Source organism: Eretmochelys imbricata, chromosome 9 (assembly GCF_965152235.1).
Source record: "Eretmochelys imbricata isolate rEreImb1 chromosome 9, rEreImb1.hap1, whole genome shotgun sequence".
Lineage (NCBI taxonomy): Eukaryota > Metazoa > Chordata > Testudines > Cheloniidae > Eretmochelys > Eretmochelys imbricata.
The window spans coordinates 74748869-74763458 of NC_135580.1; the positions used below are offsets into that span (position 1 = coordinate 74748869).

At 41.8% G+C, this 14590-nt stretch overlaps 1 protein-coding gene across 3 annotated transcripts in view; it reads left to right on the plus strand.

The window, feature by feature from the left end:
- Positions 1-14590, plus strand: part of RPS6KA6 (ribosomal protein S6 kinase A6) — a 73174-nt gene that overhangs the window by 13574 nt on the left and 45010 nt on the right. For 2 of the 3 annotated variants that reach the window (XR_013347081.1, XM_077826059.1), the window contains exons 2-3: positions 96-155; positions 7910-8026. Coding sequence is in view for 2 of the 3 variants with exons in the window: in XM_077826059.1 (XP_077682185.1) it covers positions 96-155; positions 7910-8026 (177 nt within the window). In the remaining variant the exon portion in view is untranslated. Of the gene's footprint in view, positions 1-95; positions 156-5095; positions 5177-7909; positions 8027-14590 lie in introns of all 3 variants that reach the window. The other variant, XM_077826060.1, reaches the window with a different exon arrangement.

A 14590-nucleotide genomic window follows, 5' to 3' on the forward strand; every position in this document is an offset into this window, starting at 1 on the left:
AAAGTATTTCTGTTGGAATTGGGTTGTAATGCTATTCTAACTTACTCCTGTCTCTCTAACGTAGCTGCTGCTGATTAATCTTTTTTCCCTCCTAGCTGAACGGTCTTAAAATGGTGGATGAGCCTATGGAAGAAGGAGAACCATATTCTTACAATGTAAGTACGTTTTGATGAATATAGTATTGGATGCTTATTGCTTGCATAGAGCCGTGGGGAAGTCCTTTTAAAAGATTTACCCACTGTAGTAGTTGTGCACGGTGGTTTGAGCCACAAAGCAAGCAGTATAAACAATTGGAGATAACTGAATGAGGCTGCCTTCCAGTTGGAAAGGGGCTGGGTTTTGACCTGGCCTCCTAATCTTTCATTTCCTTGGGATGATCTCAACTGTTGATTTTACCGTAGATATATAATAGAGCAAAGAGATTAATTCCGGTTTTCTTATTCCAAAGAAAAAAGCAGGCCTGTACCCCATTTTTGACCTTTTTGAAAACTGACTAAGCATCTCAGGAAGATGATGATTCATGTTTTTTTCTGGAAAATGTTCCCTTCTCCAGATTATCAGATTGGTTTATGGCCGTCAGTTTCAGCATAGCTTCTTCCAGGTTTTCTCCTGATCAAGGCATGAAAGTATACATCTTGCTCCCAAATATTGATCAGAAGTATGCCTAGGATGTGTATCAGATTTAAACTGGGCAACGACCATTTCCATTTTATGATGTTATATCTTGTGCTGCCTGCACTCCACAAAGTTGTTCACTTAATATCTGATGATGGTGACTGATCATTCTTATCCTCATAAGTAACACATAAGCTTGCCAAGATGACTGGCTCATAAAATCTCCATTTAAGTCGAGGTATAATGCTCCCTTTTCAATTCTTTGGGGTTGAGGAGAAGGTAGAAAAGTCCTGTACTGAGCTTGACTCTGCTGTTGATATTTATAGGTGCAATTCTGAAAGATACCTGGCGTGAATCTTTTGGCCACAAGCCTGCAAGCTACATATCTGATGTTTTATTTCAAAGCAAGCATCTGAAGTTCGATAAATGTTTTTCTTATTGGGGACAGGGCTCATTTGCAATTATGTCTCTACGCCTCATTGCTTCTCAAGGTTCAGAGGAAGATTCTCAGCTCTTTCTATAAAATGGGCTCCTTAAAGGAGTCTCAAGTTGGGTGCCCAAAAATTAAGTCTATCATTTTAAAAAATCGTGGCCTGTTTCTTTTTATTGGGCTCTTTGGATCCTGGGCTGCTAACTAGGAATTCTTAAATTTTCTGTGAATCTTCCAAGACCCACTTAATTTAAATATTTTGATTGATCTAGCCCAGGTTATTTAGTCAATTTAGTTTGATTTGAAAGGGAGAAAACTTGTCAAGCTTCAGGGCATGAGCTACTCACGGGCAAGGATTAGGAAAGAACTTTTTCTTGCTCTATACTACGTTAAATGAGAGATTAAATGCTTTTATGAAGTGGTTTTCAATGCCCTCTGAAGCTTCAGGTGCTAGAACAGGGATACTGAACTTGTGTGGATTGTTTGAGAGACAAAGTGGGTGAAGTGTAATACCTTTTATTGGACCAGATTTTGTTGGTGACAGATTGTTTGGTCAGTTATGGCAGATCTTGTGTTGGGTGACAGGGCTTAATGTATTACTATTTTGACTTTGAAAACATCAGTCACCCTTTTTACTGTAGTTGTTTTGGTAGTTTGACTGTACATCTTCTGAAGTGTCTATCAGTCCCATAAGATAAATACTAAGTTGTGTAACCTGCCTATTGAAAACAAAGATATAGTCATTTTGACCTTTCTGTGAAGATGGCCTTTTTAGAAATACTGTACCAAAGACAGATCCTGTCCAATGTTTTGTCAAGTTACATCCCCAAAACATGTTGAATATTGGTACTTTCCGTGCAGAATCAATCTCAAACTAAGGTTTCAGAGTAATCTCAAACTAAGTAATTCTCCACAGTAAAAAGCCTAAATTTATAATGGAAAAAGTAGTTTCTCAGCAAATATGATATCCATAGCTTCTGGATGGGCCCCTGGAGAAGAGGTGTCAAATAGACCTTATATGTAATAATAGCCAGTATGTGTGCTACTACATTACTACCAAAATATCTGAGTCTTCTTTAAGTGGTATAGATTGTAAGCCTGGGGCAGCAACTCTTATTTTGTTTGTATATCTTCCAGCACAATGGAATAAACAGACTCCAATTTGGTAGAAATCTGTTCCACATGGTAAACGGAGATGAGCAGTAGGTTGTGTCAAAGCCCTTTGCTTTACCTGAACTAAAGGAATCTCTCAGAGCTTGCTTGATCCGATTGTGAAGCGCTTGGAGCCACCCTCCCCTCATGCTGTAAATAAATTATTGAGCAACAAGCCAAAACTGATAGTGATATTGCTGTAGGTGCTGGATTACCTCCACTTTAAGAAGCTGAAACTAACTACCTCTTATGTAAGCAAGCAAGTCAGTGAGGCTTGGCACATGCTAAGCCCTGAAATGGATGTTGTTGCCCAGGCAGCAAAGCACAAAACCACTTAACCAGATTTGTAATCGAGGGAGACTAGACTAGAAATAAAATAGAAACGGGTTAATATATTTTCAGTGTTCAACCTGAATGAACGTAAAGAGGAATAGTGTAAAATAAATGAGCATTTAGAAATTTTCAGTTTTAATTATATCAGATTTGTTGGGGAAACTTGTAATCTGAGAGTGACCCTTTGGGGAAAAATATTAAAATTTAAAGTTTATGATCAGGGTCAGATTATGTGGAATTATACTTGTGGTGAAATGTATTTGCAAAGGGCAAGTTACTGGGCACAAGCCGGAGTGTGAATTTATAGTGCATTGTCTTGCTGCAAACTAACTTGCCGAAGCTACTCCCAAAAGTCAGAGTGCACTACAGAACTTCTAGTGCCTGATAGGAGCATCTGCACAGCAATTAGTGTGTTGTAGATTCACACCTTGGCTTGCCATGTACTGACTGTGTAGACATGCCTATAGCAAATACACTGCAAATGTACCACACTTTGGTAGTTGCTTCACCTAATTGAAATTTATAAAAGTAGCATTGGAATTTGTTAATTTTTTTTATGCACCAAAAAGTAAAACCGAGCATCATTTTTTTAATCTATTCATTCTTTGACACGGGTGTTGCAGAGGTCTCTGCATGTCCAGCAAGGGTGCCAAGTTGCAACTCTCTAATAGTAGAGAATACTAAATATAAAATAAGCTGCTTTTTAAAATAAATATTTTACCTTTATAAAGCATCCTTTATAATTGACTTCTTCTTTATTTTAATTGACATTAGCATGAAAAACAAATTTTTCTCCTGAGTTCCCCGTTTAATAACTGTCAGTTTCCACAGCAACCAATTGTGATGTCAGAGGATAATGATTCAAGGTGGGTGATAAACATAAGAGCAGATGAACTTTTAAGAAATTTGTTTTCATGCAAATGTTCTAAGTATTAAGGAACAAAAATGAAGACAGTGATGTTGAAATAGAAAGGCTTCTAAGTAAAATGTTTCTCTGTCTTAATGTGAAGCATCAACAGCTATTTAAGATTTTATTAGGCAGTTAAATGTATAACTAAAGAAATTCTTGCTGTCACCAGGCAACTTGAATTCTGCTAGTATTTCTTTCCTGCCTTTAAAGCAAAACTTATGCTATGTCTGCACTAGCACTTTTGTTGGTATAACTTATGTTGCTCAGGGATGTGAAAAAACACCCTTCTGAGCGACATAATTACACTGATAGAAGTGCTGGTGTGGATGGTGTTACGTCGGCGGGAGACGCTTTCCTACTGACATAGCTACTGCTGCTCATTGGGGGTGGTTTAATTATGTAGATGGGAGAGCTGTCTCCTGTAGGCATAGAGTGGCTACATGAGTGATCTTGCAGCGTCACAGCTGCATCAGTACAGCTGTGCTGCTGTAAGCTTGCTAATGTAGACATAGCCTTAAATTCCTAATATGTGTAGAATGAAAACCAGTTGGAAAGGCGATTTTGGTTCTTGTATTGGATGGACTGGCGCTTGGATGTTAGAACTTGTCTACATTAGGGATTTTGCACCAGTGTGGTTCAGCTGCTGTTTCCTTGTGCTGATGGAGAGAGCCATACTTCTTTAAAATGAAGTAGCTTTGCCACTGCTCCTACCAGAACACACTGAGGGGTGGTATGGAAGTGGAGGGTATGGAAATGTAGTAAGTTGTGCTGTGCTTCCTTAGCTTACCACAGGGGTGGGCAAACTTTTTGGCCTGAGGGCCACATCTGGGAATAGAAATTGTATGGTGGGCCATGATCCCCACAGAATTGGGGTTGGGGTGCAGGAGGGGGTGCAGGTTTTGGGGTGGGGCCAGAAATGAGGAGTTCAGGGTGTGGGAAGGGGCTCTGGGCTGGGGTGGGGGAGTGGGGTGTGGTGGGGGGGTTGAGGAATTTGGGGTGCAGGAGGGTGCTCCGGGCTGGGATCAAGGGGTTTGGAGACCTGGAGGGGGATCAGGGCTGGGGCAGGGGGTTGGGGCGAGGCTCAGGGGTGCAGGCTCTGGGTGGCCCTTACCTCAAATGGCTCCCGGAAGCCGCGGCAAGTCCCTTCTCCGGCTCCTACACGGAGATGTGGCCAGGTGGCTCTGGAAACTGCCCCGTCCGCTCCCATTCGCTGTGGTTCCTGGCCAATGGGAGCTGCAGGGGCGGAACTTGGGGCGGGAGCAGCGTGCAGAGTGGAAGCCACTGGCTGCCCCTATGTGTAAGAGCTGGAGCGGGGGCCATGCCACTGCTTCCGGGAGGCATGTGGCGCGGCCCACGACCCTGCTACTCAGCTGGAGTGGGGCCATGCGGCTGCTTCTGGGAGTTGTGTGGAGTGGCCCCTGACCCTGCTCCCCAGCTGGAGCGCCGGAGTGGGGCAAGCCCCAGACCCTGCTCCCCAGCAGGAGCTCAAGGGCTGAATTAAAATGGCTGGCGGGCCAGATTTGGCCCACGGACTGTAGTTTGACCACCCCAGCTTAACAGGTGAAAAGAAAGGAATTGAGCACTTGTTCTTCTAACCCCCACTCTGAGAACCCCTGAGCTAAACTGTGTTTTTTCTCTCTCTTCCTCGGACTCAGAAACCTTTCCAACTAAAGTTTTGTGGAAACATATCTGCTAAACATTTCGGTTTTGGTGAAACAGCATGTTTTTCAGAAATGGTACGTTTCCTGATGCATAACTGGACTGTCCCCATCTGCCTCCACACTTTGGTTCTGGGTATCTAGCTTGCAAAATTATCAATTGTACAATGTATGGATCTTTGTACTCTAGTGTTTTTAGTCAGGATACAAGTATTTATAGATGTACAATTATCTCTTACTAATCTTATTATGTGTTCAAATCACTCTATTCACTCCTATAATCCCCCTGCTTTGACTTGTTCCTGCACTCAAATTTTCAAACTGTTTGCCAGCATTATGAAGATGCCACCTCAGCTATTCATAAGCTTCAGTAGCAGTGACCACTCCCAGCACTTCCACAAAAGGGGAAATAGGTGCTCTCCTACAACTGAGAGGGGGTGGTGGTGATTCTTTAAAAAAAAGATCTTTTTGATTTATTTTTTCTTCTTTTCATCCCTTTCTCTTCTGTTCTTACTCTCTTTAAGCTGGCAAGATTCATGTGCCTAGACAATTGCAGTGTATTGGTGACTTACATTGGGAAAAGATCTTTCAAATCAGTTATGAGGCATTTTATAAAACAAAATATGTATCAGTTATTCTGAGCATGAAACCATGCTGACCTTTAAGGAGGGAATGGTGAAAGGAGGAAAATGAAGGCATCCAGTCTTGGTTTCAAGACATCAAAAGATGGACAATCTACCGCTTTCTTTGTTTGTTTAACCTTTGCAGCATCCTTACTGAACCATTCCCAGTGGTTGTTGCCAGCTCCTGAAGAAGCAGATTTAAGATACATGCCACCCCTGGAATGCATCTTAACTTTGTATTTTCTACCTTTCAGAAAATTAAGGTTAGCCACTCTTCTTGTTCTGGAAGGGCACAAGAAACCAATAGGAGACCGTATTGCTGTATTAATGAAGTCTCTGGGCATTTAATATAGTTAAAGGAGAAATGATCTTGTCACAAAACAGAGAGTTAACTTTACAGTTGTAGCTTCTTGCACCAAAGGAAAAAATTAACCTGTTTGCCTGGGCATAAAGCTTAATGAGTTAACTCCTAACCTTGGATTTTGACTTTGATACTTCCCCCAGAAGCATGCACACAGTTTTCTTACTTTTGCCTGTTAATATGAGTAGAAGGACCCTCTAGCTTTGAATATGGCTGTCGGGATTCCAAACAAAACAACATCTTATTGTCGCTTCTGACAAAGAAGAGGCTTTTGTGGGGGAGGCCTTGAATCAAGACCTTAAGGAGAAAGACTGTCTATTTATAGGAAGCACTGCTTTTCCTGCTTAAATCAGGATCAGCAGAGCTTCCACAGATCATCTGGGAGTTTCCATATCTGTTCTTGCCTCAAGAGACTCTTTATATCTGACCTTGGAAGCTTTGATGCATGATATTAGGCAGTAGCTCTCCCATTCCTCAAACTGGCCATGGAAAAATTTTGATGCCAGAAAGCCGGTCCTCCCACAAAAGGCAGGGTTGGCTTTCCCCTTCCCATCCCCCCCATATGCAGTACCATAGTGTATGTATTGAGTTTTAGCTATCTTCCCTCAAGACGTAGCTTCTGAGCATGGGAAGGAACTAATAATGAGGAAGTGGGTAGTAACTGGGCACCTCCAGGACTTGAAAGCAGTAAGCCCAATGTCAGTTCAGGCCAGATTCTCTGGAGTCTATTCACTTCTGCTTGCAGTGCTCAAGAAATTTCAGCATTTTTCTCATTCGATCCGATCTCTTCCACCTTCAAATATTTCAAGGCTCAAATGACCTTTTCTGTTATTGTGGTAGACCTAAGCACTTAACTTCATTTGAAGGATGCTTATTTGATATTCTAACTGTGTGGCTCACCAGAAGTTTCTCTCTTTCACCTTGGGTTAAATACATCAACAGTACATCATCTCATTTGGTTTCACCTTGGCTCCCAGGGTTTTCTTAATAGTAGCTGCTTTGTCGTGCTGCACACACAGATTTCCATACTGTCATCTGCACTGCTTATTAGAGAAGGTGCCATCCCTGCAAGAAGCAGCTAGAGTAGTTGAAGACCTGGTGAATCTCCTACCCAACCTCAGATTTGTACTCAACTTTTGAAAAGAGTGAACTGATCACAGCAAAGACTGATCTTTCTGTGAACTGTTTTACATATCACAGGGGTGGCTTTTCCATGAAGAATTCTTTAGCTTAGATAGACTATTCATATTCTGTTGACTGTCACCAAGTGATGCACATCCTTCTGTTGTTCAGGTCAATAACTTCATTTGCTGTTTGTTCTGGACTCTTCCTTTTATTCTCAGTTAATTCAGAAGGATGAGGGAATCGCCAGTAAGTTTTAATTAACAATATTTTGGCCAAGGCCAAGCATAAATTTCAGCCCCAGATGATTATTTTTGAGAAAGCTAAATGGAACTGAAGCCAGGGATTTAGAATGGATGTGCCATCTCAGCCTTGTGATGCTGTAATTTCTTTCTTCTGGGGAAATTTGTAATGGTTACAATCCATAATATGGTTACAACCCTTCCATAAAGAATATTGTCTTAGTGGAAGGGAATTTGGTGAGGAAACAGACTTCAAGTTCAGGATTCCTAAAGGAGAATATATATGAACAGTAAGGAAAATGACTTGTTAAATTATAAAAATAACATTAGTGCCCTTTCAATAATTATCTGCAAATGCAGCCGGTAGTTGTATATACATATTGTAAGAGATAACTATTTCAATACTTTTCAGTGTTGTGCTGATTTCCTCCCTCTTTCCGCCCCACCTCATTTTTTTTAACAGGATGAAGGAAATGTGAAAGAAATTCCTATTACCCATCATGTGAAAGAAGGGTGTGAGAAAGCAGATCCCGCACAGTTTGAATTACTTAAGGTTCTTGGTCAGGGATCATTTGGAAAGGTAAGATACAAACTTCTTTTTTTATCCCAATCCTCTACTTCTAATAGACAGCTACTTAGTCCTACTTGTTAACATTAATGAACTTCTCCATTAAAGTTGGTTTTATAGCTTCTGAATACTCCTGACTGCTGTCAAAAGTACATCTTTTTTTCCTGTAGAGTTTACAGTGTCACTGGGTACTGATGGATTCTTGAGGCCTTTGTATGTTGCAACTCTGCCTGTGAAGCAGGACATGAATTTCTCCCTTTGATCACCATATTGTTTATCATATTGTTAGCATTAGGAGCACAATCTTGCAGTTCTCATGCAGGCAAAACTTCCATTAAAGTCAAGGGTAATTTTCCTATAAGTAACAGGACTGCAAGGCTGGGTGCAGAATAATACAAAAACATTCTTAATCTTGATGAATCAGGTTACTGTCAGCAGTTTGAGACTGAGTTAGAGAAGGCTGACATGGTTTTTAGAGGCCTAATAAGCCACAAACACACACCTGTGAAAATTGGCTTGTTTTTGAGGACGTTATTCCCTGACTTGTAAGTTCTTATGTGGAGGTGACAGTATTAGAAAACTTAAACCTTGCACCCAGTAGCCCTCTATTAACCTGAACTTGCTTGTCCTTTAGACATTCTTTACCCTTTTTGTTGCTATAACTAAGTCTAACTAAGACCAGTGTTTCTACTCCATTCTTCCTGCTATCCATGCTGGGATCAATTGTCAGTTTCTTGCAGAAGAGATGTACGGTGGGGTTCATTTACTTAGCCATGTCACATGAGGAGGATAAAACTCTTGTGGAAGGGTATATAGTATCACTTGATATTTGTGGCAAGTTTCCTTTATCCTGTTCCACAGTTACTGTCTCTAAATGTGGAGTACATATTTTCTCACAAGTGAGAGATGGGAAAAGTCTTTTATCTACTCAATCTCCCTGCTAATGTAGGATTATTCCCTGTTGTGCACTTACTAGTGCTTTGTCCAGTCTAGCTTTAATTGACCTATGCACTGAGACTTTCCTTGGGAGACTACTTCACAGCCTAATAGATCTGTCAAGAAGCTTCCTGTGAAGTTCAGCATAAATGATCCCTTCTCACTTTTATTCCATAACTCTTAATTATACCCGTTGGGTGTTTTTACAATCATACGTTATATATGCTTGACCTGTCATATGTACCCCCTGAATTGTTGTTTAGCCAATTCTTTTCTCTTAAGTCCATCTCTTCCGCATTTTAAATGTTTCTTTATTCTATGTATGTGATAGCCCCACACAGACAGGTGGGTTAGGAAGGTAATGACATTAAACAATAGATTGAGAAAGCGGTTTTAATTAGAGTTTGGAAAGAACTATTAATAGAATTCAGCATGGACCAGAGAAACATGTTTCAGCCTTAAATGGGGGATGCTATGGGGTGTTGTCATGTTGACTTTAGTCCTTTGCTGGGACATGTCCTTAACTTGCTCGTTAGGTATTACATCAGCATACATGAGGTGTCATCTGGTTGGATGTTGTGTGGGCTTAACTTTTTACGATATGCAATATTTAAACCAGGAGTGTGGCCAACTTTCTAAATTGACTCTGTTAGAACAATGCTGTACCATGAAACATTTCACTGCTGAAAAGATTTTTGTTGCAGATGCTCCTTGACCAAAAATGTGAATTTGTCCACTTTGCAATATCTGAGCATCTGCACCCCATGAACTTGAGTTTGGATTCATTTGGTCAGCAGTATTTGTTTGGGGCCACGCCTGCTCCCTGAGTGTCCTTGTGCCTTCCATCTGAGAGCATAAAGGGTGGGGTGACCCCAGCTGTCTCTTAGTTCCTTGTCCCTACTGTGGCTATGAGTTGGAACCACCAGTGAGTTTCTCCCTCACTGTGATCAATCCATTGTATTGTAAATAGAAAGGATTAGTTGAGCTATTTTTCACTTGTTTCCTTTCTTACTATAAGAAGCAGCCCTTTTCTTTGTCTGTGAGACTTCCTGGTACTGGGATCCTATCGTTATGACTGAATGCACACCTCCAGGCTTAAAAATGACTCTTTCTGATGGACGTATGAGGTCTTATTGTGACATGGTGAGGGGTACATACAAGACAGAAGTGCCATTTGTAAATCATTCTCAAAGAACTCAAAAGTCGAAAGTCTTGCTCAGAATTGTTTTGTCTGGATAGATCATTGCGCTTCTCTTCAGATCCTGAAGCAGCTGGGGGTGAAAATATTGACTATTCCTTCTCAGAGTGCTTCCACTGGCTCTTAGGCTTATATATCTGAGACAGGTTTCAGAGTGGTAGCTGTGTTAGTCTGTATCAGCAAAAAAAACTGAGGAGTACTTATGGCATCTTAGAGACTAACAGATTTATTTGGGCATCTGATGAAGTGGGTTTTAGCCCACGAAAGCTTACACCCATATAAATGTGTTAGTCTCTAAGGTGCCACAAGTACTCCTCGGTTTTATATCTTAGACAGGCACTTGTAAAGAATCATCCTCCACAGCTGCTAAAACCTCAGAGGTTGGGGGGAGGAAGGAGGACTAAATCTCTAAGGGGAAGAGGTCTAGACCTCCATCACTGGGTCCTACCTTAAGAAACTAGAAATACCCTTGAATTACATTTGAGAAGAGTAGTTCAAGGCCCAAGAAGGGACCCTATGCTGCCCACTTAGGCATCAGTCACAGAACACTGGGACCAACTTCTCCACTGAGTCAGAAATTACCACGTACAAACCCCTTGCATTGAAGCCCCTGTTACTGATATCTCTGGTACAGGCATCTTACATTTGCCTGCCTGCAGCACTAATGTACTTGATACTGAAACCTGTGTGATATCAAGGGATCTTATGGCTAAGGTGAAGATTTTGTCACGGATGTTTTTAGTAAAAGTCAAACAGGTCTTGGGCAATTAAGACCTGTCCCTGAATTTGAGCATTGGCCTGCTAAACCCAGGGTTGTGAGTTCATTCCTGAGGGGGCCATTTAGGGATCTGGGGCAAAAATTGGGGATTGGTCGTGCTTTGAGCAGGGGGTTGGACTATATGATCTTCTATGAAAATGGGAAGCCGCTGGGCAGCTGTGGGGCCGGCTCGGAGCTCCACGGTGCCCATCCACCCGCGGCTCAGAGCTGCGGACTCCCCCTGGGCCAGAGGTAGTGGGGCTTCCCCTGCTGCCCGCGTAGGCTGAGGGTGGCAGGGCTACCCCTGGGGGCTGAAGTCACGGAATCGGTGACTTCCTGACCTCCGTGACAAAATCATAGCCTTACTTTATGGCCTCTTTGGTACTGGGCACTGTTTTTGGTAATAAAGGTATGGTCTGATACCCCAAGCTTAGTACCGAGCACAGCCTGAGTGTGCTCCCAACTACTCAAGCTCCAGCCCCACAAGGGGAGGAGTGCATCTCTTCCTCAGGCTCAGATAATAGCAACGAGGAGTTTCCAGTACATTCTCTGTGGTCTAGGTATTGAAACCCTTACACCTCAGAGTGAGAATCTAGGACGAATTTTTTTTTATCCCATTGGTACTATCCCTTGGTTTCCGCCCCATGGCCGCCTCCTCCCTATACTTACTGGAACCTATGGCCTTATTGAGCACTATGGAGATTACAAGCCAGAAGACTAGCTTCTGCACCCCAGTCCAGAGCTAGAACCCCTTCCCCACTGTCCACTCCACTGTCAGCTCATGCTGCCGTGGCGTTGACTGTGTGGGATGATCAGGGCTCTGATGAGGACTTACAGGTGGAGGACTGTTCCATCCCAGCACCTGTCTTGTTGCTACCTCTTGATGAGGGGTGGTACATGTAATATCTACCTTACAGACAGATTTGCTATGCAGAATGACAGGTACATTTGAGATTCCGTTGGAAGTTGTCCAGGGGAAGTTGCACGAGCTCTTAGACCTCCTACTCACCTCCATGCCTGGACGTCTTGCAGTGCTCATCAATGAGGGACTACTGAAGCCACCCAAGTTACTCTGACAGATGTCTAGTTCTCTAGCTCTGGTATTCGAGGGTAGATTATTGCTACCAAGTGCCTTCCTAAGCCTTTGAGCAACTTTATATGCAGTAAGTTGAAGTAATCAAGTCCTAAGGTGACAAATGCACATGCAACTGCTACTGGGCCTGTGTAGGAAAGGAATGTGGATATATTGGCCCTCAGAACTTGATACAGGGCTTTTCTGATCACTGTCCGTAGGCCTACAGAGTGATGAGGCATCTGATAGAATTCAGTACTAATTATTGCTTTAACCACCAAGGTTATACTTAGAGTTCTGTGAAATTCTTTTTATTTTGGGGAATGTTTTGCTATTTGATTGTATCCATTTTCCTCTCACCTGGGGTGTCAGGTTCTGCCCTCAGGAGTATGTGGGAAGGGGCCGGGGGGGGGCACAGTGGAGGCCCTGTCTGGGGGTCATGACAGAGGGAGGTGGACGGGCCAAACCTCAGTGGTGCTCCAGTCCCCTGTGCCAGGTTGTAATGGCTGGAGCTGGGCCCAGCGCTGTGGGACAGGAGACTCAGGGGCCGCTGCTGTGGGGTGAGTTTTTCATTTTAATTGTTGTGGTTTTGCATTTTGTGAAAAAACCCCAGGCTCTAGTTGTTCTTCTTCAGTGATGGCTGGGTGAGGTCATTTTCAAAATGCAGAATTGAATTCTTATCCAAATAGAGCTTCAAGACCTTAAAAACTTTATACCTGATTTAATTGAAAAATAAATATAAAGATAGATATAGAACTGATTTAAAAATATTATTTTTGAAGTTAAACTTTCTTCTGTTGCACTTCACATTAGAAGTGTAAAACTCAGAGTTAAAACTTTTTTCAGGTGTCCTCGTGTTAGTTATAAGCACTGCATGAGAAACTTGGCAGTGCAGAAAACTATTCAGAGTATACCTCATTTGACTTGGGAAAATTAAAATTGTCTAGTTTCACTGGCAAATAACTATACAGTCACAAAATTGGTTGAGTTGTTAGTTCAGTATTATGCCTACGATATTAAGTCTCTTTATCCTCAAATTCCTAGCACTTTTTGATCATATTTTGGACTGTGATGCACACATGATCAAGGATGTGTCCAGTGATGATTTAAGGATGAAGTTTCAGTGGGTGAATGAGCAGTTAGTTCAGTAGTGGGACCTCTTGTAGAGAGGGAAGCGAAGCTGTAAGAGGCATGGATTGGAGGTGAGAAGCTATTACTCTACATCTGTCAATTTCTGGGTTAAAATTACAGGGAAATGTTGTTGGCCTCTGCATCCAAAATCTGTGAGAACTTCTAAATTTTGTCTTATTGGAAACAGCCAAACCACCATAAAATCATTGATTAAAGCATTGAATAAAGCAGTCTTTCTATAAAAATAAAGTAACGTATATTTTTTCTTTTTCTTTCCCTGTCCACAATGTGTTGTCTTTTGTACCTTCAGTGGTCTTTAGGGTTCATTGTTTCACTCAGATTAATGTTCACTAATTTTCAGTACTATTTATATCTCAATATTTTTCTCTCTCCACTCAGTTTTTTTCTGATTAGGTCTTTCTTTTGTTTTGTGGTTCATTGTTTTCTCTCCCCTGCTTTCTTCATCCTTGCCTTCTCCATTTTCTTCCTTCTATTTTCCCTCTATTTCTTCTCCCTCTTTGTGGTGTCATTGTTCTGGCTATTAGCTGTCACCTGTATGTGTGAGAACTGTCTCTCTCATGCCTCCCAAAGCTGTCTCCTTCACACTTTCTGGCAGGTTTCAGAGTAGCAGCCGTGTTAGTCTGTATTTGCAAAAAGAAAAGGAGTATTTGTGGCACCTTAGAGACAGCTCACTGCATCTGATGAAGTGAGCTGTAGCTCACGAAAGCTTATGCTCAAATAATTGAGCATAAATGAGGTGCGTGGTTGAGGGGCAAGTGCGAGGGGAAGGACCTATTTCCCCTCTCTATGCCCGTTCATAAGCCGACCCCCTTCTCTGGTGCTTCCCTTTTTTACTAAAAGAATTTGGCTCATGAACGAGTATATATGGTATACTTTTATTTAACCACTTCTAGTTAAAACCATAAACAGAGTGGTAACATTTTTTGCTTCTAGTGTTGAAAATCTGGAAATAAATATAAGAATGAAAAGACTTTTGAACCTCAGGTTTTTGTTAGCATACTTTTAAACCTATGATTGGACTTTAATGTTATGATGATGTAGTAAAAGTTTGCTCATTGAAATGTATTAGAATGGTAATTCAGTAGTTATGCTGGAAGAGCTCGTAGTATGGAAATGCACATAATCCATAGCAATCGATTTTTCTAATCACATTTGTTACTCTGCAAGATCATACTCTCCAAATTTAAGCAGACTGAGGGGAAAAATTGTAGTGGCACCCCCTCCTCCCCCAAGGTGCAGGGCCTTGATCTTAAATGGTGTATTTCCCCACTCCCTTCTCCTCACACTCCAACTTCAGAGATTATGTATTTGAGGTTACATAGCATTTGTAGGGAAGGAGACAGAGCTAGGGACACCTGTTTGACATGCTGCCCTTTCCTAACACACTAGTGTAAAATATGCAGGTACGTGGCATGTAAGTTAATATTCATTCTATAAGCATTAATTTAAGCTGATCTCTGT